Source organism: Salvia hispanica, chromosome 1 (genome assembly GCF_023119035.1).
Source record: "Salvia hispanica cultivar TCC Black 2014 chromosome 1, UniMelb_Shisp_WGS_1.0, whole genome shotgun sequence".
NCBI classification, from domain to species: Eukaryota; Viridiplantae; Streptophyta; class Magnoliopsida; order Lamiales; family Lamiaceae; genus Salvia; species Salvia hispanica.
In genome coordinates, this window is record NC_062965.1 from 47707502 (window position 1) to 47733666 (window position 26165).

The 26165-nt window shown below is 36.0% G+C and overlaps 4 protein-coding genes across 4 annotated transcripts; 2 read left to right on the forward strand and 2 right to left on the reverse strand.

Moving 5' to 3' along the window:
* The first annotated feature begins 146 nt into the window (after positions 1-146).
* LOC125200774 (nucleoside diphosphate kinase 1-like) lies at positions 147-1741 on the forward strand. Its single transcript, XM_048098535.1, has 4 exons — positions 147-261; positions 526-574; positions 1108-1339; positions 1444-1741. The coding sequence occupies exons 1-4, from the start codon at positions 211-213 to the stop codon at positions 1556-1558; spliced, it is 447 nt and encodes a 148-aa protein (XP_047954492.1). The 5' UTR covers positions 147-210; the 3' UTR covers positions 1559-1741.
* Positions 1742-1849: 108 nt separating this feature from the next.
* LOC125200773 (ELMO domain-containing protein A-like) lies at positions 1850-7025 on the reverse strand. Its single transcript, XM_048098534.1, has 9 exons — positions 6333-7025; positions 4901-5010; positions 4603-4671; positions 4346-4461; positions 4189-4243; positions 3386-3506; positions 2831-2878; positions 2566-2660; positions 1850-2400 (listed from the first exon to the last, which is right to left on the reverse strand). Exons 1-9 carry the CDS (start codon positions 6415-6417, stop codon positions 2299-2301), a joined length of 801 nt encoding a protein of 266 aa, XP_047954491.1. The 5' UTR covers positions 6418-7025; the 3' UTR covers positions 1850-2298.
* Positions 7026-11970: 4945 nt separating this feature from the next.
* Positions 11971-14819, reverse strand: LOC125200838 (RGG repeats nuclear RNA binding protein A-like). The gene is made up of 7 exons (XM_048098632.1): positions 14412-14819; positions 13677-13968; positions 13528-13593; positions 13289-13427; positions 12945-13100; positions 12731-12784; positions 11971-12416 (listed from the first exon to the last, which is right to left on the reverse strand). Exons 1-7 carry the CDS (start codon positions 14587-14589, stop codon positions 12234-12236), a joined length of 1068 nt encoding a protein of 355 aa, XP_047954589.1. The 5' UTR covers positions 14590-14819; the 3' UTR covers positions 11971-12233.
* Positions 14820-18607: 3788 nt separating this feature from the next.
* On the forward strand, positions 18608-19660 carry LOC125199069. Its single transcript, XM_048097235.1, has one exon. The coding sequence runs from the start codon at positions 18608-18610 to the stop codon at positions 19658-19660; it is 1053 nt and encodes a 350-aa protein (XP_047953192.1).
* Positions 19661-26165: the final 6505 nt, after the last annotated feature.

The following is a 26165-nucleotide window of genomic DNA, read 5'->3' on the forward strand; positions in this document are numbered from 1 at the left end:
TCAGAGATCAGTTAATAATTTCTCTCACAATCTGACGTATTAAAAGTTAAAACAGGGCCCGGAATGCAATTAGCCTCTAAAATAGGATCAGTACGAGAAAAACACGTGTGAAACGCAAAAATCTGAAATCAGTTAAATTGGTTGATAAGGAGGGTTTGTGGATTGTATCAATTAAATAGAAATCTCACAACTTGCTATACCTCAGCAAAAATGGAGCAGACTTTCATCATGATCAAGCCTGATGGTGTTCAGAGAAATCTGGTTCTTGTTTTTCTTAAGCAAACGTTATTTTAGTTTCTAATTCGAAGTTGGAATTTGTTACATATTCATTCACAATCATGAATTGTTGTAAAACCTTACTTATTTTTGTGGTGATAGAAAATGAGAAATTTCATTGTACTATGTGATTTGGTTTTGATTGGCTAAGTTGAAAATTGTAATAGATCATGTGGATGTTTGCAACGATTTGGTGGAAGATTTTAGAATATTGAAATTGGTATGGTTTTGTGTATGTTTGGGGTTCAGGTAGGTGAGATCATTGGCAGATTTGAAAAGAAAGGTTTCACCTTGAAAGGTACATTTTGCTCTTCAGCTATAAACCTCATTTTTGTTAGTTGCAGTGATTGTCAGTGCTTCCATGATTGTGTTTAACTTCGAGTTAGGCTATAAAGCTATAAAGCTACCGCCTTTTGCATTGGATTTTCATTTAACCTGTGCGTTTATTTGTACGATCGCTCTAAAGTTGAGGCATTTAACTTGTTAATTGCTCACATTAATGTGATGTTACTGATTTAAGCAACAAAATTGAGGTGTTTATCTTGTTCATTGCTCACTTATGTGATTAATGTTATGTTGCTGATTTAAGCAACAAATGCCCTTACTGTTTTGATTTCGTTTATCCGAATGGTGAAGGACAGTGGTTTTAGGCAAAAGTAATGCTCCTTCCGTCCCAAGAATTAGTGCAAATCAAGGAACTATGCTTGTGTAACTTTGGAATGATTTCAGCTTTGTGTTGTTTATTGCATTTTCAGCTATGTTATCATAGACTATTGAGTTTTGCATCATGTTATTTGATAGTATTGAATACCTTTTGGTACCCCTATTCAGGTCTTAAGCTAATTAGTGTGGATAGTGCTTTTGCTAAGAAGCACTATGCTGATTTATCTGCCCAGCCCTTCTTCAACAAACTGGTGGATTACATTGTTTCTGGACCTGTTGTTGCAATGGTTTGGGAAGGTAGGAATGTCGTGGCCACCGGCAGGAAGATGATCGGAACCACCAACCCATCTGATTCTGCTCCAGGGACCATCCGTGGTGATTACACCATTGACATGGGCAGGTGAGGTTTCCTCTGCGATACTCATTTGGTTATTAAGCTTTAGAGAGCTTCTACTTTACTTCCCCTGCAAACCGTGCATGGGTATCACACCGTTACAAATGCAGGAACGTCATTCATGGCAGTGATGCTGTTGAGAGTGCAAAGAAGGAGATTGCTCTTTGGTTCCCACAGGGCATTACAGAATGGAAGAGCAGCGCGCACCATTGGATCTTCGAGTAAACATCCGACTTCAACCTTTGGCAGATTGCTGCAGGAAGTGATGAGTATTCACTTCAAATTGAGTGTTAGAACATTGGATTTGGAAGTTTGTTTTCCTTGCAATTTTGCTATTACACATTTCAATGTCTAATACTACTAGATGTTATTTGACTATTTAAAACATTTGAATAATTTGCCTTTCTATTTGTAGAAAAAGAATCACAATTTTTTTTGGCAATCGATAAATGACAAGTCACTCTCCCTCTCCCAAACTGTCCCACATTCTTGTAATCAAAATTTAACAGAACTAAATTCACCAAAATTCAACATATTCAATTCAAGATTTTGGGCATTTAAGTAACCCAAATTTCAGCTAAATAAGAAGAAAAAACAAACCGTATCTTTAAAATCTCATGAGAGAGAGAGGGATGCAGTTACATCAAGCAATGACTACTATTGATATCTGCCATCATATTCCAACCACAACAATATCACTCTTCCTAACAAATACATATCCTCCTGCCAAATGGAAAAAAAAAATTATAAAAAGAAATCGAAACGATTTGGATTTTGCCTCTGAAGAGCAAGTTAGGGTTAACTTGCTTTTTGCATACAGAAAATCTGCTTGGCTTCTTGGTACTCTTCCACCATAACCAAGAATGCAGCAAATTTGGAGGAAGATTGATCCGGGTAAACTACAATACAGTATTGAAGCACTCTTATGCATTCATTCAAAACCACGATGGCTAACCCCTATTCCACTACCGACTAAGAAGTTTATATGAGGGCAAGTCTTGTAGGTATCTGATGTCTTCTTGGAGAAGCTCACTTTCAAGTTGACGACGAGTAGCTTTCATCACAGCCTGAGTGTATGAAGAAATTAAATTATGTGAAATGGAAGATGAAGGGACATTGCTAAATAATTTATCAGAAACCTAAGTACACGAAAGCTCATTTCAAGCATTCTACAACATAAAGGTCAAATGCTGATTCATTTGAAAAGTTCATGGATGAGCCAAGGTACTTACATTGAAATCCATGTAAGAAGCTCGCATGGTAAGCCATTGATGGTCCATTAGCTTGAATGTTATACAATATAGAAGGTCAAATGCTGCTTCATTTTCTGTCGAGCAAAAGAATCAAAGAATTCATCAAAAACAGGGAAATATGTTCAGAAAATACAGTGTCTATTTCTACCTACATGACTACCCCACACAAACTAGAAAAGAAGAACAAAACTGCACACACAAATTGAGGCTCTCTATCAAGGTGAGAATGAAGCTAAAGCATTACCAGCAAGAAATTTCAAGAAGGTTGCTCCAACAAGAGTTCTTGGCTTATCTGCAAAGACAAGGCAAAACAAGACATGATGAACAACGGCAGATACTTTCATCCAGTGTTTACTAGGATTTGTTTATTAGTTATGGCTCCTTTGGCTGTATAATACTGATTTCCTCTGCATTGACTATTGTCTCATTTCAGTTAACTCATTGCCTGCATGCAAAATACTTGTTCATTTCACACGACCCACAAGCATCAACTGGCAGTGACCCAATGTGTAGTAAGTGAATTCAAACCCAGTGTGATTGCAAGTGATGACAGTTAGCAGAAAGATCTCATTCAATCATTGCAAGAATCGATAGGAATTAAGGTAAGGATGTCAATAGCCAATTCTGAAGCAAGTGAGACATGAAAAATTTACAGCTGTTCAACCTAATACTTAATAAAACCATGTAGATTTATTTAATTTTTCTGATTAAGATAGTTCGTTTAATTACAATTTTGGATAGGAATACAGCATTCAGCAAATCCTTTTATTTATATTATTTGTCAGATTCAAAAACTCACAGGATTCAAGATCAAGCATCTGAATCAGCATGAATGTGATATTGACCCCAGCTACAGCAAATGGGTATTCCCACATTGCCCGATCACCTTCCTGCTTGCGAAGAAGATCCTGGAAAGATTTCTACAGAAGAAAAACATTAGTAAGCCCGGGACAAAAATCTCAAATACCTATCCAGGGAAAATTTGCACTGGCAGCAATGAATATGACAAAAATGAAGAAAGACAATCGTCTTATAGACATGAACAAGTAAACTCCTTCTAGTCCAATAAAGGACATGAAAGCATCTCCATATTCACTTGTAGCCATGCATTTTCATACTACTGGACATGTGTACCCTCAATCCAAAGCACAGAAATCACGAGTCTAAGAGAAGATAAATATCATTTACATTTACAGAAATACTACATGTAAATTTTATTGACATTGAAATTCATGAAAACCCCAAATTTAGTAATGAAAAAACCAAGAAGCTCTTGAACTTAATATTTATTTAGAATAAAAGCCAATTTGAGATTGAAAGAGAGAGAAATAAGCAATCCGTGTTTGAGAGAATTCAAGTCGAAAATTTGAATTTCAGATTGATGGATACCAATCTACAACTGAAGATTTGAAAATGTTTGGCAGGTCAAATAAACCAATTACAACTCTCTCACATAACATCCTTTCCAAAGATATAGTAGTTCATAAACAGGAAGCAGAAGCATACAATAGCCATCTTGATACTAAGGACTAAAGTCCCACACTCTGACTGCTGTTGGAAATAAAGTGTGGACTGAGACAGAGTGAGTGTGAGTGATCATACCGGAAAGTTCCTTGCGAAATACAACAAATTTTCCAGTGAGATAAAACCTCCGCCCCTATCATAATATGCCAAATGTTAGTTCCAAGCAATTATGTGACACAAAATCCAAAGATTTGAAAAGATGAAAAATCGAAGGCAGAAATATTCAAAGCTATACCGAAAATCTGTTGATGGATCTTTTCCCTGCCAACCCATTTCCTTCCACTGATCGGAAATTAAGCTTTGGAGTTCCTTTTCAGGAAATGAAGCACGCCACAATGCCCACAAAGCTTCCTAAATATGGTAAAAGAAAATATTATGAGAAGGATAAGCAGATTTTAGAGTTCATGTAAAGCTTAACCAAAAGAAGGTTCCTAATAAGACTCCTCATATATATGTTGTCAACATTATGTATAGTAGCTTTATGGAATATACCTGATGTTCGGGGATAGAACCATCATAGGCAACATCTAACCGACTCTGAAGCCTATCTAGGCACTCTTCCTGAAAAAATGTGCATTACAATCATCAGGTATTAATGAATGAAACAGGCCACAAGCTGTACAGAGGATTGTTTTTTGCTTCTTCAGAGAAAATAAACCGGACACAGAAATCAACAATCTGCATCTCTCGTACATATTCTTTACACCTCAAAACATCAAGAGAAAAACATAATACATTGCATCTAACATGAATTAAATTATTTTTTGATGATCCAACTGAGCACTATTACCTGCATTGGTGTCAAATCAAATGATGGGCGAGCATCACTGTCTCTTCTCTGAACACAAACACATGAGAGTCCTCTGCCAAGCCATGCAGATGATCCTGTGACAACCTCCGCTGTAACAAAAGAATAGCATACATACAGATTAACAAACCAACTCTATGTGAAGAAGTATGTCCCACAATTCATGCCTATGCTATTTTATATTTCTACTGAGTAAAGAGTAAGAAGTGCAGGTGATCGAAAACTGCAATCATGCACAGTCCTTTCCCTCGATCTTTAAACTGGAAAACAATGTTTAAACTCAATGTTTTAAATATAAGAAACACTAAATGATACAACTAATAAGGAGAGCTGAAATGTAAGTTTAGTAGCAACCATAAACCAAATATCTGATCACTCACAAAAGTAAAAAAAAATAAAGCGCCAGACATCAGCAATTTCTGTATGAAGCAAATAGTTGTTCTTTTTTCAGCCAGTAGTCCAATAGGATAGGTCTTAAAAAAGTTAATTAACTCTATGATTAATTAAACAATAAGTACGTGCAAAACAATAATTTTACAGTTCAATAATAAAAATAACAAGGCTTATCCACTGGACACATATAATAACTCCAACTGTACTGAAAGAGTACATACACAATTAGACAGTGAAACAAATCATCAACTAATCTAATACTTCCTGATATACAGCTGTAATATTGCTCAAAAGAGAAAAGGATCTAACAATAACAAGAAGAAAAGAATTATTCAGCAATTAATCCTAGGAGTACATAACTCATGAGTCATGATTATATTGTTAAGATAAGTACATAGCACACTTGGCTTTAAAAATAATTACTACACTAAAAACTAGTAGTGCATAGTTATTAGTGAGTTTATATAAGCTTATAAGTACATAATTACTAATATCCAGACATATGCACTTCTTTTCTCCATCTTTTAAGTTGTAGTATTTTTTACCTTTTTTGTTCTCTTTTACCTGTTCTCTCCTTTTCTAACTTCTTTTCACCTTCTTCATCTTTCCTTTTCTTATGAAAAGTCTATATAGTACATCATATTTCATATATTCCTATAAACGATACCAAGATTGTGATCTTTTCTAGATAAAGCAAATCTTCAATTTATTAATAACTTAACTGTGTAAAACTGTTACCTTTCAGTAGATCAAACACCAAAATAACACCTACACACATGTATATACACCACCATGGCAAAAGAAAACTAATCCAAAACAAGAAACAAACTAAATCTCAAAGAAAGTAGGCATAGCTTGACGTAATTGTTTCAATTCACAGATCGGGCATACAGAACCATACACAGCCATGGATAATCACACTCGGATTGAAAGAATGAGGGCAGATAACAAAGGTAAGTTGACATTGGATAGAGAGAGAGTGTGTGTAGAATTACAAACAACAACAAGAGAGAGAGTATACCAGAAGTAGAATGGCAGGCGCCTCCGCGATCAAGCCCACTCGACATTCTCCTCACCGCCACAAACGATTCGCCTCTATCGTCCATTCAATTTCAATCAATTGATAGCTCCTACTTATTGTACCAATATTGAAAAGCGAAATGGAAAGAATCGGTAAGCGCGATCAAATTCGATTTTCAGGCGCGGAAATTGGGAATCGAAATGAGAGGGGGGAGAAAATGAAGCGAAATGTGGAAGGAATTAGACGGGAAAGGCGGCGTTAATTGGAAGTAGCCCTATCAAGAAACGGTAGATTTCTTGGGGGGTTCCAACTCGCAAGATCCGCCACAAATCACCTCAATGAAAGGAAACAGATATCGTCTCTCTCTCTCACTCCTAGCAACTCAAATGCATGCGGCCATTAGTGTGTGTGTGTGTATATATTGATTTGCAGAAACGAAATATTGTGTATATATAGAGACAGGATAACAACCGTTATCGCAGTATTTCTCTCAAGATGTATATATATATATAATAAGCAATAGTTGGCTTCTCTATCCAAAAATGGGGATTTATTAGTTTGTGCTGGTGTAGTTTCGTTGAGATTGGGTGGCCAGCTACTCTGTTTACACACACAAACAGGGAAATGGCCAATCTTGTTCATCGATTATCTGTATCACTCTACTCTCAACTCTCATGTACCATATTGTTACATTGCTTTCGGGTTTCGGATTAGCCTATCCGATCCGATCCGATCTAAAAATCTAAAATTTTATCCCGTCCTATTCAAAAAAATCCGAAATTACATAAAAATATGAAAATTCGTAAATCCAACATGAGAAATTCAAAATTTTGAAAATCTAATACCAAAATCTAAAAATCAAATATCATTAGAAATTTTCAATACAAATGTAATAGTTAGGTTTATAATAATGCATATATTTATTATATAGTACTAGTATGTAATATAAATATATTTCTCATGACATCGAATTTTAATAGCCGATTTGAACATCCAAAATTTTGGAAAAAAGATTGATTTGATCTAAAATGAAAATTCCAAAAATCCGAACAATTTTATATTTCGATTGGTTTGGATGGGATTTTTGGGTTTTGAATATTTAGCCCACCCTTTATGCAATGTCCAAAGCTATCAAGCACAAAAAGTATCTCTAGATCAAACAATTCCAGCTACGTATGCATAATATTTTGGCACTGATTTCCAACAACTTTAGCTATGTACGACAATTCCACCACCACATCCACCACAAAAGTTCGGTCAAAAGCGTCAACGCTCCACAAGCCCTTAGACTCATCCCCGAATGTCGAATGAACCGCCGAAATTGAAGCCTGCCTCGCCACCAATAAGCATGTCGCCACGCCTACTGACAAGAACAAAAACCATAATCCGAGTATGGCGGCGTTCCAACCCATCCTAGTCGGAGTCATTAGATCCATTGTGAAAAAGTACGGTCCTACCCAACCTTCCCTAGAAAATGGAATGACGATGCTTCTCGTAGGAGAAAGTGGAAGAGAAATTGAAATTTAGAAAAAAAATTTATGCTATCGATGATTTAATCAACATCAAACGACGTCGTTTTGATCATGGACATTTTGTCCGAAGTCAAAGATTCTAAGTGTCGTAGAACTACTGATTTTTACCCAAATTCAATAGTGGGGTGATTGAGAAATAAATGAAAATTTATGATTTAATATTTTGGCTAATATTTCACTAAAATTCGTTATTTAAATAAGAGGAACATTTTTTTGATCCGTGAACCTTGCCACGGTATCATTTCTTTGTCTCCATTTTCCCAACTCTCATCTTCATCGTTTTTCATTTACAACTCTTTGTTATCTTATCTAAAATATTTCTGTCACTATCGGATTGTCGACGGATCGCCAAGAGTATTTCATGATCTATTTAAATCGAGTTACCAAAATATAATATTGAAGTCCATAAACTTTACGTGAAGAGTTCTCAATAACAAGTTGTCATATGTTTATTATTGAAAAAATTGAGTTTGGTAAAGGTAGGTCTATCGAATTTCCTAGTCACTACCCTTAGTCGCCCTAGAGGTCTAACTACAATGGACCATATAACTTTTTAAAAGACCATGTAATATAATGTGTGATTTGCATTCTCTACAATGGACCATATAACTTTATGTTACTATAGAAACACATTACCTTACCTCGAACAATTATAAAAATATGATATAAAGTAGCTTCCCACATTAACACAAAAAAGAAGCAAATCTATCACATGAGATGTTGGCAAGCATGGACCATTTTTGTCATGTGTTGGCACTCCTTCAAAAGTTAGGTTCGACCCTACATCAATGAAAAAAATTTAATAATTAAATTCATATATTGATCAATATGATTGAAGAAAAATTGCTACATTTTCCCAACTAATGTATCAACAATAAACAAACTGAATTTAATTCGGCCAATTAATCTATCGAACAAACGATAAGATGGTTTGTATCAACAATATAAAAATCAAGATATACTAGGACGATCGCTATTAATTAGTATAATTTTAAATCTTCTTTTTGAGAACACTTAGATGGTGGATTACAAATTGGGTCCTATTTTGTACCATTAGCTAGTAACTGAGCCATCGGTGGTCCACGGTCCGATGGCTCAGTTATGTTCCCGTGGTGCAACTTCGGCGGACTGCTAGGTTTGTTGTCAACGTCCTGGATTCTAAAAGTATTTCCGACGGACAGCTGGGTTGGATGTCATGCGAAGTCAGCGGTCCGCTGACATGTTTTTGACCCTTCGGGGTGATTCTAGCGGACAGCTAGGTTGGCGTTGTTCGAACTCGACGGACAACTAGTTCGGCTCTGTTTGAAGTTTAACTCTGACTTTTGTACATTGCATTCTTGACCTTTTTAAGCCTTTTTTACTATGAAAACTCAAAGGAATGATTAAACAACCAATTGATAGTTTAAAAGATGATCTAATGATCATGGATGGAGGATAAGCTAAGGATGAAGTACGATACTTAGTATTGTATTTAAGTGTTTAACTAACTCATAGTTAATTGGTGTGACATCAAAGCCAACAAGCTTGTTTGAGAAATGTTGAGAGCAACATAATTGTTTCCGCATTTAATCCTTTGTTGAGAGCTTATTATTTGATGTAAATAATAAAGCCAATGATGCATAAAGCCTATCATCAACTCCAGGGAATCCAAATCTAAAGAATCTCTTCCTGGTATTTACTACTATTTAGTATGCGGTGTGCCTTATAGAATAAACTAAACAAGAAGTAAGCGCATGTTTGATAGTGTGAAATTCTATGAACAAAATTGTAATTTTTGTTATAGAATTCATCTCTATATGTTATTATTGATTAAAGCCAATGATGCATAATTATATGCTACAACTTGAGAAAGCATAAAACATAGGAACATGCAAGACTTGATCTTTGAGTGAGTGAAAAGTTCTAACCCCACTAAATGGAGGAAGTTTACATAGTCCATAGAAAGAGGTTCTTAAAGCTCAAAAGTAAAATCGAAAGAGAAAGTTGATATAGCTAAATAGGGGCAGGCAACATGTATTTAGGACTCCCATTATTTTCATATGCCAGCAATGTATGGTCCATTTTTTTCCTTTTGTAGTATTCTTTTTTCTTATGGAAGAATATTTTACAACTTTTGAGGTTATATAGATTTCGTGGGATTATTTTGTATATCTACAGTTTTTTATAAATTATTAAAGAATATACCAAAATCATTTTAATAAAATAAATAAATAATACTAATATAAAACTAATTTTATCATATGTTAAAAAGGAAAAGGACATGCTACATATCTTATGTATACACCACTCTTCTTTGATGTACGTTTTTGTGTAATCATTTGGTTTGATTTGATTACCTTACAAGTTTTGTATTAAGAATTTTAATTCCATAATTTTCATAAAAATTAAAGTTTGATTTATTATTACTTTTATTTATTTGAAGTTATAGAAAAAAAAATGAACAAATTAATTTCCGTTTTTTTATGAAAATTATAAAATTAAAAACATTAATTGATGTGGTTGTTACTATTTTTACGGGTCAGTTGAGTCATCCTGTGACTAAACTTTTTCGTGTGCACTATACAAGTCTCTATCAAGGATAAGAGCATCTCCAGCCGCGGACGTCCCGGCGGGCATTGGACCGGCGGTGCCCGAAGTCTGTAGGGGACGTCCGCCATAAGGCGCGGCGGGGACGGACGCGGACATCCGTAGCGGACACGGGAGATCCGCGGCATTCCCGGGACATCGTCGCGGCGGCGGGCGGACGTCCGCCATTGTGGCATGCCGACGGACGTCCGATGCGATTTTTAATATTATTATTATTTTATTTATTTTATAAACTCTATATATACGGCTCTCGTTGCAAACTCTATATGTACGTTTTTTTAAAAACTCTAACGCATGTATTATCATTGAAAATGAAGGCCTAAAACAAAAACATATCATACCATCGAGCAGCGAGCCCCCCATTCAGCTAGCGGCAAACTATATAGATTCAACGCATATGTATGCTTTTTAAAAAAAATAAAATCGTTGCATTTTTCCCGTATTCGTGTCTAAGTTTTGACACTGATTATCTCTATTTTCGAGGCATCCCGTCATAAAAATTCATAATACTAACACGACGATAAAATGCAGCTTAATTGATAAGTTACGTATCCTTCGGGTTTTAATGCACAATTGGTAAAGTAAGAGAGAGGGAAAAAAATGAGTAAAATAAGAGAGAGAAAGAGAAAAAGTAGTGAAAGTAGAATTAGTGGATTGTGTAGTCCATATCCTAAAATAGAAAGATTCTAAAATTTCTCTCAAATGGAAATAGTTCCTATGTTTATCTAACACTCAAAACCAAAAAAATATTCATTATCAGCTAACTTTTTATACTCTATCGGTTATACATGCATACTCTCTCCGTCCCAAGTTAGTTGTACATTTTGGGCTGTCCCAAGTTACTTAAGTCATTTTTCTTTTTGGCTAAAAACAAAACATCTAATCACACCTACTTTATTCCTTCTTTTACTTTTCTCTTTTACTTTATTCTCTTATCTACTTTATTTAACTCATCAAACACAACTTTCTTAAATCTCGTGCCAAAAAGAAACGTCTCAAGTAACGTAGGACGGAGGGAGTATTAAATTATAAATTAAGCAAGTTAAAATTTTCATATATAATTAACTGTCATAATAAAAATCAAAGTGAATGCAATAAAATATGGCCAAAGCTTAATAACTCAACCCATTTTCTAACCCGTTGAACAATAAAAGAAATTAAGTTAATTCGGCTTATTCTTTCCCCCCTTAAACTAAGTTCAAAGCTTTAATTAAGCCCAAGCCGAAAATACCCTAAAATAAATACATAAATAAATTAAATTAGACCCTAAACTAAAAAACTAACGACATGCTTGAAAATGCAATTCTAGTATAACATTGAAAAATGAAAATAACAAAACCATTAACAAAAATGAAAAGTCAATGTGAAAAAAGATACACTAGTATTGAAAACAAAATCAAGTTATAAATTTTCACAAGGAAAATAATTCTTTTTATGCTACTCCTAATAGATTAAAAATAGTTTATACTTGAACAGAACATATATACACATGATCTATCCATCATACCAGAGAAATGATATAAACGGAACTAATTCTGTCATATTCAGAAACAAATCTGAGTAACACAAATATCCTGAGAAAGTTAAAAGATTACTATGGAAAAACAAAGCAAGGGGATTATAGAAACACAACTACATGAACATCAGAGTAGACGACATAGATATACATTTTTAAGCTTCAAATTTCTTACTACTTTTTCCATTACACATACCATTATTCCACTCATACTCCCGCTCAACCTGGTACCATATTGTCTTGCAGGAGCAAAACAGGAAAACCGACTCACTTGCCGCCTAAGGTGGGGAACTGCCCTGGATCTTCGATGGCTGGTGCCCTCACAGTGCTCGTCTCACTGCCTCCGCCATAACCACCTCTGGGACCACCACGTCCACGGCCACGGCCACGACCGGGATTGTAGTACTTCTCACCGTCAGCAGGTTTCAGGAACTCATTGATGCTCACAGACTGGAAAAAAAATCAATTATCAGAGCAATCTACCACTGCACTGTATTATCAAACAACTTTACTGTATATTAGTGTATCCATCAAACATGAGCCTCATATCATATCACAAATATCCTAAAACTGGGCCTTATTATTTTTAGGTGGTTATAAAAGAACAGCAGATTTTGAATTGGACACCATAATTCAATGCAGGTAGAACCATAATATAACTGCCGTAGAACTGTAGAAGCAAGAAAATGAACTTGCACAGTCCATCCAGTAGAAGATTTTGTATCGATGATTCGATGAACAATTGTTTTATATACACAACAAACCTTTTTAGCTCTCTCTTCTTTCTCAGCTAACTCCTTTTTGTCCTTCTCAGAACCCTGCGCATGTGAATCGTTTGAAATAGAGTTAGTAAATCAGCGCAAAATATCTGATACATTAGAACTATCTCATATCTCGAAAGCTTAGATCAGAAAAAGAAATAAACTTGATAAGAGTACACAGTATAGCTTCAATCTCTCAGAAGTGCAAGTCAATTACCAGTTTGATGAAAACATCATCAGCAGCTTTCTTGTTTGAAAGTTGTTGCATGGATTCAAACTCTTTAACATCAACCTTCCTGCTGTCAGTTTTGAGGGCCTGCAGAGCCTTTCGTTTCTCCTCCAGAATCTTCTCATATTCATCCAGTGTCATTTCCTATTATTTAGATGAAAGCTCTATATCAAATCAAGGTAAGCTTTAAATGAAACCAACGGTGATGTCAGAATACAATTAATGTGTGTTAAAGCATGTCTTGGTTAAAAAATGGAGAACAAAAATTAAGGTAACCATAAGAATTCAATTCAATTCAATTACTATGGAGAAAAAATAAATTATCCATTTACCTTATCCTCAGCTTCCTTCTCTTCAACTTCGTTTCGGGAAGCCTCCTTATCTCCATCAGCTGCAGCAGGAGCATTCTCACCAGAGGGCTTCTCAACATCCACAACTTTCTCACCTTCAGTAACAACACCCTCAGCCACACTACACAAAAATAAAAATAGTCATTAGAGAAACAAACATAATACAATATGACGACCGCATTAGTTAAGCACAATCTTAGAATGCAGCAGGAAATACTCACTTGGCCAGCTCATCAGTCTGAGTTCCCCAGTTTCCACGGCCAGCTCCTTCCCTCTTTGGCTCATATCTGGACAGAAATTTAACTCAGCAAGCAGCAACTATCCAAACAAACATGCCAAAGATAATAAGCCAGCAGAGAAAGTAATGTACCCATAGCCAGTTCCACTACGGCGATCCAACTGTCTACGAGGGCGATCGCCTTCTCCCCCATCTCCGTTGCTGAAACCACCTCTGCGGCCACCTCGGAAAGACCCACGAGGCCCACCGTAACCACCACGCCTTTCATAAGACTTTTCAGCATCAGCATCCTCAGATGCAACTCTACCAGCAGAGACCTCCCTGTTTCCATACGAATTGTTGTTCTGGGGGGAGTCTCTGTACGACCCACGTCCACGACCACGTGCTCCACCACGACCACCTCTTGCAGATTCAGCCTCTCTCACTACTCAAAGGTACAAAGTAAAAAGTGGGTGAATATATGGATAGTACAATGTGGTTAAGAGTTAGAACAAATGGATAACAGAATTTTGAAATACATAAAACTACAAATGGCAACAAATCATCTGTAAAACCAAGATATTTTTAAACTATTACAGCTAAAACCATAACTGTTAACAAATCATGAGGGATTCAAATCTTAACAGATTCCTAGGTTTCCAACACTACAACTCGAATTCAAAGTCCTGGAGCGGAGACAAATACCAATTTAATTCAAAGCCACCAATTTCAATGAAAGACTGAAACTTTGATACAAAAACATATACGAACACAAACTGAAATAGTAATTCTGAAACTCATATTTCCAAATTAAACAACACTAAAAAGGTCTTCATCCCAATTCAACGAATAAATTGGCAATAATAATACTAAAGAGAGAGCTCTCACCAGCCTGAGCCGGAGGGAGAGGCTTCGTAGGAAGCTTCGCCGGCGGCGGCGGCTGCTGCTTAGCCGAGGGAGCTCCGGCTTTCTTCGGGTCAATTTTTTGCTGGTGAGCAGCTAGGAGCAGTGATGGGTCCTCAGCATCATCATCCCCCAACAAGTCGAAAGGATTAGCCGTCGCCATTTGTTCCCCGCAGCAGATAGCAAAGCTCTAGCCTTCAAATTGCAAAAGCCCCTATTGACTCCGTTGAATCATTGTGAATAGAGGGGGGAGATCGTGAAAAGTGAAAACAAAGAAGAGGGATAGGGTTTGTTGAAACCCTAGTAGCAAGGGAGTAGTGAGAGAAAGGAGAATGTGTGTAATTCAATCTTCTAAGTGGTGGATTTATTTTATTGTTGTGTGTTTGTTCTATGGTATACAGAGCTCGTGTGCACTGCTAGATTTTTTGTCACTCCCCTTATTTGGACTTATTATTTCATCTATATAAGCGGCGGCGGTGCTTAGGGTTTATTAACAAATTAAATTGCCAAATATAAATTACTCCATATAAATTTTGTAAATTTTTAAAAGTAATTGATTAAGTACATTAGTATAATTTTTAAATCTCCATAACTTTTAAAGCAGATTTTGTATATCATTAATTTAAGTCTGATAGTATATAAAATCAAGTAATGTATATCGGCTTTTGATGTGCTGGGAGAAATATCAAAATTATGTTATTTGATTTTTTTTTAAGTTGTGAATATTTACGAGCAATGTACACTTAAAAGTTAAAATAAAATGATTCTACTAAAATGATCACTTACAAATGTACAACCAAACTTATTCTATGATAGACTCCTTTTGCAAGAAAAGTGTTGACAATACAATCTCAGAAATATCTAATCTCTAAGATAATATATTAATAGCTCAGACGACATCAACTCTTTCGAACAAGACTCAAACTTAGAACATTTGTTCTTTTCCAATTACAGACAACATAGCTAGGCAATTAAGTAATAATCACTCGATGTAGAAAAACGTGATAAAAATGTGATGGAAAGACTTTAGCTTTTCATGTGACCAAGTCCTTTGGTCTTTCGCATTGAGTAACCACAAATACTTTATGAGGTATCTTCGTTAGATAACCTTTCATTTGGTATTTTCTTCCTATAAATAAGTTAGGAGAGTAGAATAACATACCACAACATACACTCTCTATTCTTTCTAGCTCTCTACATCATAGTGTGCATTCTAGGAGCATTGTCTAGCTCGATTATCAGAACTCCATCAAGTTCGCCGGTGAATAGAGGTTTTTGAGGTGCTTCAACACGATAGGAGAAAGTCTTTTTATCTTTGAAGGCAATACGTCATTCCGTGAGTACTAGCCGGAGTGTAATTTGTCTTGTGGAAAGAGCACTTTCCTCGACTCAACTTATAGTTCGGTTTGTTAATTATTTTCGTTGTAATTTTTTTTCTACATATTGTTGTCAGTTTCCTTGAATTGTACTACCTCCATCACACAATAGGAGTCACATTTGGTGAGAGCACGAGTTTTAAGAAATGTAAAGAATAGTTAATTGGAAATGTTAGTGGAATATGAGGCCCACTTTTTTATATTAGTTTTAAAATAAAATGTAAGTGAAGTGAATTAGTGGAATGTGGGTCCTATTTACCATTTATGGTTTAAGTTAAATGTGATTCTTATTGTGGGACGCACCGAAATAGCAAATGTGACTCTTATTGTGGGACGGAGGTAGTAATAGATTGAGTACCGCCTGTGTACAGCTTGAAATTTATCTCATTATTTCTACCACTATCACTGTCAGTATATTTGGATCATACGCAAATCTTCGAACCCTTAAACTTGGAGATACATGCTAGAGAAATCTTCGAACCCGCACACTCGAAGAGGAAATATATGGCTGAAGAGAGAAGACAGTGAAATCGATGAATTATGTGGAATCTGTCACAAGGGGGGAGCTATGGAATCAGTAACTGAGAAGAAAATCAACGATGGTTGATAGTCAGTTGGTCGGGAAAGAGAAAAGTCGCTAAAGGAGACACGATGTACGATCCTAGTATAAGGTATCCGACCGGACGATTTCAAATCAGATGAATATGCCAGTGATGGAATGACCACTGGGGAGGAAAGAGCAAACCGTTGGAAAAGGCAGACGCCAATGGGAAGAGATTGATTGTATCAGCCTTATCCGATTAATTTAATAATCGAATAAGTGACGTCACATTTTGGTACAAACTCGAACCAGTATAAAATACTTGATTCTTATTTTCTTTTTTTATAAAAAGAAATTAATTTCCTTTACTTAACAAACGGAAACACTGTTATATTACGTCTATATATATTTATACAACGTGGATAACTATTTATAAAATATAGATGTTTAATAACAATGTATAAAAAAACGTTCCAATTACATTACACTTCCTATACATGCCACAACTAGCAAATCCGAAAGGATTACCCAAATGCAAAAGCTAGTTAGTGACCTGACTTGAGCCGCTATACCACAAAAACAAAAGGGCTAGTCTGATCACCTAATCTGCAGGGGGAAAGAAAGGAGTGAGCTTCGACAAGCTCAGTATTATAGTCAACATTAGAGCCTAATTTCCATCGATAAGTAAATGTCATGCAACCTACACATTTTCATTTTTATTAATTATGAAAGTACTTCTACACCAACATGATCCTATTCACAAGCATATATTTAATTTCATAAACAAACCATAATAAAATCTTATTGTCATTGAAGAGAGGATTTTTGCACGTGTGTCGCATGCACGTGTCCTCCTTCAACAAGATTTATAATTTTTCCACTAATGCAACAAATATTACGAAGTATAATAGGCAAGAGCGGGGTCGAACCACATGGACTATGGACCTACTCAAGATTGTTTCTACGACACAATCGGAAAAGGGGTCGGCGGCTGCCACGCATTCATTGAGTGGATTAAGACTCTAATCTACTTGACCTGACGGAAATAAACTGGACTGTATCTAACTGACCTAGCGAATGGGAAAAGTACGGACACTTGCATGACAACCAAACCCAAGACAACTTGTAAACTGGAGTTGAACTGCCTTGAACACGTGTAACTGAAGGAACATGCTGAAACTTTCCCAAAATAAACAGACAAAGATGCAAAAACAAGTGGGGACAAGATGAATATTTTTTTTATTCATTGTCTTATTTCCCCTCCATTTCAGATTACTTTAATTTCTATAATCCTACACCTCACTTATTCAATTTCTAACACATTTTTAAATAATTTCCTGAGTTATAAATTTTTGGGCCATTTCACCGATAACGAAAATTGCCACCAGTAGTGAAACCATCTTCCATGGAGTCAAGATGTATGAACTCTTAAAATTTGCATACCAAGTTTTAGCGTCACTAGAACATTGTCTCCTTATGCGCGAATAAACAGTACGGAAAAGATTGTTGTTGTAGATATTAAACATGTAAATATTGTTGAAGACATCCAACACTTCTTCATCATTGGTCATCATACATGATAGTATGTGGGCTTCCCTCAACAACTTCACATCAACTATATTCTCAAGAAGTGATTTCATAAAACTCACATATGAAGGGCTCATAAGCAATAAGATTTTTAAACAACACTTTAGGCCATTAGCAATGGGTGGCCGATGGGAGGGCCTTCCCCATCGGCCACCATCGGCCCTCCATTGCGGAGGAGGGGCCGTCCGGCGGCCCTCCGTTCTCTCTCCAAGTTGGCCGATGCATCGGCCTTGGCCGTTCCGAACGGGCCGTCGATCGGCCCTCCATTGTGGGGAGAGGGCCGTCGATCGGCCCTTAGCTTTTTTTTTTTGTTTTTTCTGATTTTTTAATTTATTTTTTACTTCATTTCTTTCACTATAAATACACCTACCATTCTTCACTTTTCCACACCAACATCTTAAATCTTCTCTCTATTTCAATACATTGTCTCTCTGTACATTTAATCAATGTCTTCCGATAGCGATTCCGACGATGAAATCATAAACCGAGTGGTGCAGCGAGTCCTTGCAAGGGCAGCTCGACGTCAGGAAGAAGCGAACCAGGAGGCAATTCCAAGGCCAATCCATCGTCGTGAATCTGTCGACCGCGACCACGTTGAGGCTCACAACCGGCTCTATGCGGATTACTTTGCCGACGACCCACGGTGGGGCCCGGCGGTTTTCCGTCGGTGTTTCAGAATGCGGCGAGAGCTATTCTTGCGCATCGTTAACGGGTTGTCGGCGCGTTACCCTGACTTCCAACAGCGTTGGGACGCCGCCGGAAAGCCTGGGTTGTCACCTCTACAGAAGTGCACGACTGCAATTAGGCAGTTGGCATACGGAGGTTGCGCCGACATGTTCGACGAATATCTTCACGTCGCCGACACAACTGGTCGTGATTGTCTGAAGAAGTTTTGTAAAGGCGTAATTGAGACTTTCGGCCCCACCTATCTGCGGAAGCCGACCGTACAAGATTGCCAATTCCTGCTTGATTTGCACTGGAGGACGCACGGATTCCCGGGTATGTTGGGAAGTATAGATTGTATGCATTGGCAGTGGAAGAACTGTCCGACCGCTTGGAGAGGCCAATTTACGAGCGGGTACAAGGGCACACACCCAACCATAATTCTGGAAGCCGTTGCAGATCAGCGCCTATGGATTTGGCATGCCTACTTCGGTGTGGCCGGGTCGAACAACGACCTTAATGTTCTGCAATCCTCGCCTCTGTTCAACGACCAGTGCCAGGGAATAGGCCCCTTGGTTAACTTCACCGCGAACGGCAACCAGTATCAGATGGGGTATTACTTGGCGGACGGCATATACCCAAAATGGCCCGTTTTCGTGAAGACAATTAGTTGTCCAACTGAGGAGAAAAGGAGTTATTTTGCCCAACGACAAGAGGCGGCGCGAAAGGATGTGGAGCGGGCTTTCGGTGTGCTCCAATCGCGTTTTGCATTGGTCAAAGGTCCGGCGCGATTCTTCTACAAGGGTGATCTCACTGATATCATCTACGCCGCTATCGTATTGCATAACATGATAGTGGAGAGTGACGATGAAGATGTCACCGACGTCCCCGTCGAAGACATTGCAGGCTCCAGCCACGGTGTCGCTAGAGAGTCCCATAGGCAGGGTGTACCGCACGGATTCGCCGACCGTCTTCGGGCATTTGTTGATATGCGCCAAAAAGAGGCCCACAATCGTCTACAACACGATATGGTTGAAGAAATTTGGGGACAGAGGGGTAGGCGCTAGTGCTTTATTTTTAATAGTTTTTATGCAATATTTGCTTCTCGTTGTATTCTATTTTCTAATTTTGTAATACAACGAAGATTTGCGTACTAATATTTTTTTGCATTTAAAATTATTTAATTTAGATATAAAAGTGCTTCATAATTAAAACAAAATAAATGATGATGTGGAAATGAAGTGGAAATGGGAAGACCCTATGGAAGGGCCCTTCCATTGCTAATGGCCTTAGTGTCGCTTGATATACAAAAGAAGGGGAGTTCAAGAACACCAGATAGGCATGCTAGCCGAAAGTTGATATCCTACAAACATCTAGAGCTTAGACGGAATTTGATTTCTTTCTATACCAAATCTAAGCTCATGAACTAGATTGAGAGCGGCTTGTTGGTTGGGAGTTCGGGCTTATTGGTTGAGATTTCTCTCGAAACCGGGCGGGTGAGAGACATAGATGAGATAGGTCGCTTCCATTAATGAATGTGCATCAACTCCTATCTGTCGTCCCATGGAAGATCCACCAAGCTATACTTATATATATTTTCTTCACATTTTTTCTAAAATTTATATATATTTTTTATTTCATAATTTTTTTGTTATTGGGCCTGATTAATTTAATTTTTTATTTTTTTCGGCCTAATTTAATTTAATTTTTGTTATTGGTCTTGATTAGTTTATTTTTTGATTTTTTTTGGCTTGATTTAATTTAATTTTTGTTATTGCGCCTGATTTAATTTAATTTTTGGCCCAATTTAGGTTTTACCACATCTTGCATTGAAATTATGTCGTGGAATCTCCCTCCAGCATTATGTCGTGGAATTTTAATTTTTACCTTTCAGTTTTTTGGCCCAATTTAGGTTTTACCACCTCTTGGATTGAAATTATGTCGTGGAATCTCCCTCCAGCATTATGTCGTGGAATTTTAATTTTTACCTTTTGGTTTTTTGGCCCAATTTAGGTTACCCCACCACATATTTTTTTTAGGTTTTTTTTACCGTCATATTCCCCTCTCCCTCTTACATTGAAGTGAATTCACCTCCTGCATTGAAACGAAACAATGTCCCTCCGTTTAATGGTTCGGCGCTTTACCTCAGTGGCAATGGCGACAGCGATGACGGTCCACTCTCTTCTGGTCCACTCCGTGGCGGCGGGTAAACCTTTTGTTTTCATTTTGTTTAGATTTTGTTGCTAATGGTTGAGCGAATTATCAATTGAATAGCTAAGACCCTCGATTTTTTTAGGCCTTTGTTACTATACAACTAAGGACGACCTCTATGAGAAAGACAAGATCAAGTGTTTCTACTGTAATCATCCTGACTGTCGGAAATGGGATAAGTCAAATGCTCTGTCTAATCTAGAGCACATGAAGGTACATTGGAAGGTAGTACATTATTACAAGGGTACCAACTCATGCAATATATGTGGTAATTGTATTGAGGACAACTTGTCTTGTGCAAGTTTTTGTCCACATTCGTATTGCCCATGGACAGTGAAAGGGAATGTGGAAGTAAAAGGGAATGTGGAAGGTAAAGGAGGTAAAGGGGGTAAAGGGGAGAATGACTATCCGCTTACTGGTGCGGCTTTGAAGGACCATTTTATCAGTTCTTGGAGAATTCGTACCAAGATTGAAAAAGAACAGAAGAAGCGGAGGAATTAAGGGAGGGAGCTGAGAAAGAAGAAGAATGGAGGTCACTACTTGTTACAGAATAGATCCTTTGGAGTAGGATCTTACTCCTTAACAAAAGCTCAAGAAGGATTCTTACGAAAAGGAAACCCAAGAAGATATAAAAACTGGGATTAGTTGTTCAATGATTTCCTCAATGAGGAGTACACAATTTATAAGGAGCTGCAACTAACCACTACTACGGAAGGGAGACGTGCTATCTATCCGCTACAAGGAAATGGATAAATGCAATAACCAACTAAGAAATGGAAACATGCTATCCTATCCACTACTAGGAAATGGGAAAATGCAATACCATGAATAACCAACACGTAATCCATCAGAGACACGTTCAGTCATGCGAGGCGGTTCCCGAACCCAACACGTAATCCTTCAAATACATGGGTTGTTTTCCAGCACGGGCTGATCGACGATGGGCTTCTGCTATTGGGCCTCCGATTGGATTCCTAAGTGCAACTGGTTGCTCTATTTCTTCAGCTCATGGATGTTGGGCCTGAATCAGTGGGCTCTCAGTAACACTAGTTTTTACCTTTTATCTAGATTAGTGTCAATTGTCACATATTAATTACTAATTGTAATGTATGCTTTCATTTTTAGGATAAGGAGTCTTTGTTGGAAAGAGCTTTTGCAGCAAAAAGGGGTTCATTTTAGTCTACTCACGTATGAATTTCAATGTTTCGTCAAAGGTATGAAAATGCGTTAAAGCGCTGTCTATACAAATTTCTACCCCTTTTTGTAAAAATATTAGTAAGCTGTCTATACGAATTTCTACCCCTTTTTTTAAAAATATTAGTGTCTAAGTGTGATGTTTAACTCACTAATTGTTAGGGTTATCTTGTTACTTTATATATGCTATTTCTCTTCAGCGCTACTTTTGCCCATCAAATGCATTTAATTCCTCTACGTTGCATGTTTTTTATTTAGTGCTAAATTATAACTCTGCAAATTTTTCAATGTAAATCTATTAGTCATGTTTTGTTCAAATTGAATACTACATGTGTTACAAAGTTAGTTGCTCGTTTTTATTATTAAGATAGGGTCATGCTCATGCAGACATTTTTCACTGATTGTTACCATTGTTTTCCTCTTTGTAAATGGTACAATGATATTGGTGCATCATTGCAAGCTGTGGCAGTCTTTTTTTTTTAAAAAAATACTTTTCTCAATTATTTTTTATTTACCTTTGTCACATCCATATAACTAACGCTAACAACCTATCAAGAAACCCTTTTGCATGTTTCTCCATTTTTCAGCCAGCAACGTTAAAAACAAATAGGCAGAAACGACGTAGTATAATGACAACCAAAAGACTCCCTAGTTTTAAGGTCGAAATTCATGACAAAGGAAATGAAAAAACTACTTTTAGTTAGGCTAGTCTAGAGATGAAAAAAAGAGCAAAAAATGTCGAAATTCAACCCGTATGATCATCTTAACGTGTCACTAATTCAAGACGGGACGCTGACTCGGTACATGATGCTCCCGGCACGACACCCCCCCCGGTCTCGCGAGGACGCTATGGATGCTGTTACATGGGTCCAGAAACATGCCCACGATGGCCACGGCGATCCTTGGATCAAAGATTGTGTGGAGATCTCAATAGATTAGGTCTGATTTATAACGTGCCACTTTTATTTTAAATTCGCTATTACTATAACATTTAGAAAAAATTGTCACTCTTGCTATTTAATCATTTAATTCAGTATCAAGACAAGAATTGATTCTGATGGGATCCGTTATATGTTTCACAGTTTTTTTAAACTTGGTATCTGGCAATTGAAGAGAAAAGGTTCAAATGCATTTACTATAGTTTCATTTTAGGATCAACCAACACTTTTAAGTATTTTTAGGTATAAACAACTTCATAATTGTTGGTAACTATAGTATTGATGATAAACGTGATTCTTTTCTATATTACCACTCCGAAATAGCTCTATGCCAGTTTTTCTTATAAATTTTTAAGCATGTGGAAATGTCAAAAGATACTATAGATGGATTTTAATTATCAAAATAAACTACTATATTCGTTTGCAAAATGTAGTCTTATTTTTTTAGTCCATTAACAAAAATTAGTCTTATTTATTTCTCAACCTCTCTTATTTTGTTAATGTTGCGTAACCGTATCTGTCTACTACTCACACTATTTTTTTGGACTGAGATAGTAAATATTGTGAATTTTTCTAGTAATCCAAAAAAAATACTATCATAAAAAGATTATTAAAATCACTGCTACTGAAACACTTAATTTATCCTAGTATTAGTTAAATTGTAATCTAATATCCATTTATTCAAAATTCTAGTACCACTACCTAAGACCATTAGATTCAGACATATACACTCCCTCCATCTATAACTAATAGTTCAGTAATTTTGTTTTATTCATTTTAAATTGTCTACAAAAAATTATCATCTCCTATTTTTGATACATTTATATATCACTAGCGTCTTGATTAAAAATGTAATTTCAGTATAACATGTTAAAAATAACAAAACCATTACTAAAAATGATAATTCAATGTGAAAACTTCTCATATGGAATCTTCTCATATATCAAATCAAGGGTAAGCTTCAAATGAAATCAATGGATAAGTAAATACTTTCAGATACGAAGATACCGTGAGTTCCACTAATCTCTCTATTTAGGCTAGACTAGAGGACTATTTAGAGCTAAATGGGCTATCAAAAACATTTTTGTCCATTGGGCCATCGTCTTGGTCCGATATTTCAACTAAATGGGCCTCTAGATCGGTCCATTCTTCTTGTCTCACTCATGTATTTCAATTTCAAGCTAAAAATATCCATTGCATGAGTCGTAGATCTGAATTAAATTTGAATTCTCACTTATTATATATTAAGCTTAAGATAACAATTAACAAGCATAATATATTATAAATTTCCGAATTATTCCACTTATTAAGTACTTATCTACTCCCACAAATTTTCAATTTTATCATAATTTATGGAACTAGGGACTTATCTTTCATATTTTAATTTAAAAAAGAATTTACCAAGAACCCGAGATGTTGTGGAAGTTTTTCATGCAATAAATAGCTCAAAAGTACGAATCATTTTTTATTTTGAGCAAAGTTCTTAGTATACTATTTAATCTAACAACTTGAAATGGACACTATAAAAATGTATGGATATCGGCGAACAAATATGCTGTAAATTTTGTTCACCAACGATACCGCTAAACCGCTGGATTTAATCAACTTTTAAATTCGTAAGTAAATACATGAGTATTTTTTTTTTCAAGTGAATAACAACCGATAAATCATTTGAGATTTGTATAGTAGCAAAAAATTATTTCTACTATAATGTAGATAGTGTGTGAAATTAATAGTGTAAAATTTTTAGAGATGTTGTCGGTTCAAGAATTGTCGATTCTGGTTAGTAATCAATGAGTTCAAAAATACTAAAACTATACCGGAACCGATAATAGGCAGTTACGATTCTAACTCAAACAATTTTTTATCATTTCCTTCTGAGTTGCCAAGAGTGTTGCTTGATTTCTTTTTCTTTTTTTCTATTTTTGGTAAATTATGGACCAACCAACGACTTAACCGGCGATTAGGTTTTGGGTTTCAAAATGGGTAATCCAATGTGTGAAAGGAATCAAATAAAGAATGCAACTTTGAATGGCCCATCCCTTTCCCTAATTCCAATACTTAAAACTTTCAAACATCGGCTTTTCATAAAGCAAAAAGTGGTCAATAGCCCCACAAAAAGAAATTACACAACTATTTGCTGTTTGTTTATTGAAATCTGGGTTTTAAATGGTTTTTAATTTGGCTAATCATTTTAGTCACTAAATTTCAAGCTTTCATGGGATTGGAGTCCCACACATGACAGCTTCTTTATTTTAACTCTTTGTGGCCACTAATAGTAAAAAGTTCATCACATTATTGAATCTCTCCTTTTTTTATTGTTGCTTTAATTTCTTTTTGTTCCTTTGTGATCTATAGTTGGACTCCCATATGGATTTGGTTTGAACGTGGAATTTAGATCCATTCGGTGGTAATATAGTGCAAATTACGTTGACAAGTGTTAAAATTTCAAATTAAATGAAACTTGAAGCTCAATTTATTAAACACTCCAAAAAAAAATACTAGTATATCACTTTAGTATTTGTAAAATTTGTAAATTTAATGTTCTTATTCACGAGATATAGGAGGAAAAAAAAAATGCAAATGTGACTACATGTCTCCGATGAGCCAATACTATTATTTATAAAGAAAAATGATATGTCATAAATCTAAATTTAGCAAAGTTTGTTATTTTGGAGTACTATATAGTATTTAACTTGATTTTTTAAACATATAATAATTATCAGTGTAGTACTCGTAATTATTCATAAATGCATCAATGATATGGAGTATACATTTTTCCAGAAATCCGTGAATAATTATAGTTGTAAGACTCTTGTCGTGAAACAATAGACGAAGAAATTCCGACCAGCGACAGATGTTTTGTTATGTGTCATAAATCAATCTCTGTTTGAAGCATGCGATTTCTCACGTCTTTTTCCTTGTTTACATTTTTACTATTCTTTCTTCTTCTGTCCTTTTCCCTTTGCTTTTATTTTACACATTTTTCTAATTTGTTTTTTTTAGTTAGTACAATCAATTGGAATTGAAGAAAACAACAAAAATGTTCCATGCTTGCTCTGAGTAACATTACACCATAATTGACAAAAAAAATTTATATAAGCAATGAATATATATGTATAGTTGTATAGTTTGCTTTACAACAATTTTACAATACTGAATTGGCAATTATATAGTACTAATATAGACTAAAATTGGGGTCACAAATTCAATTTTAATATTCATGATA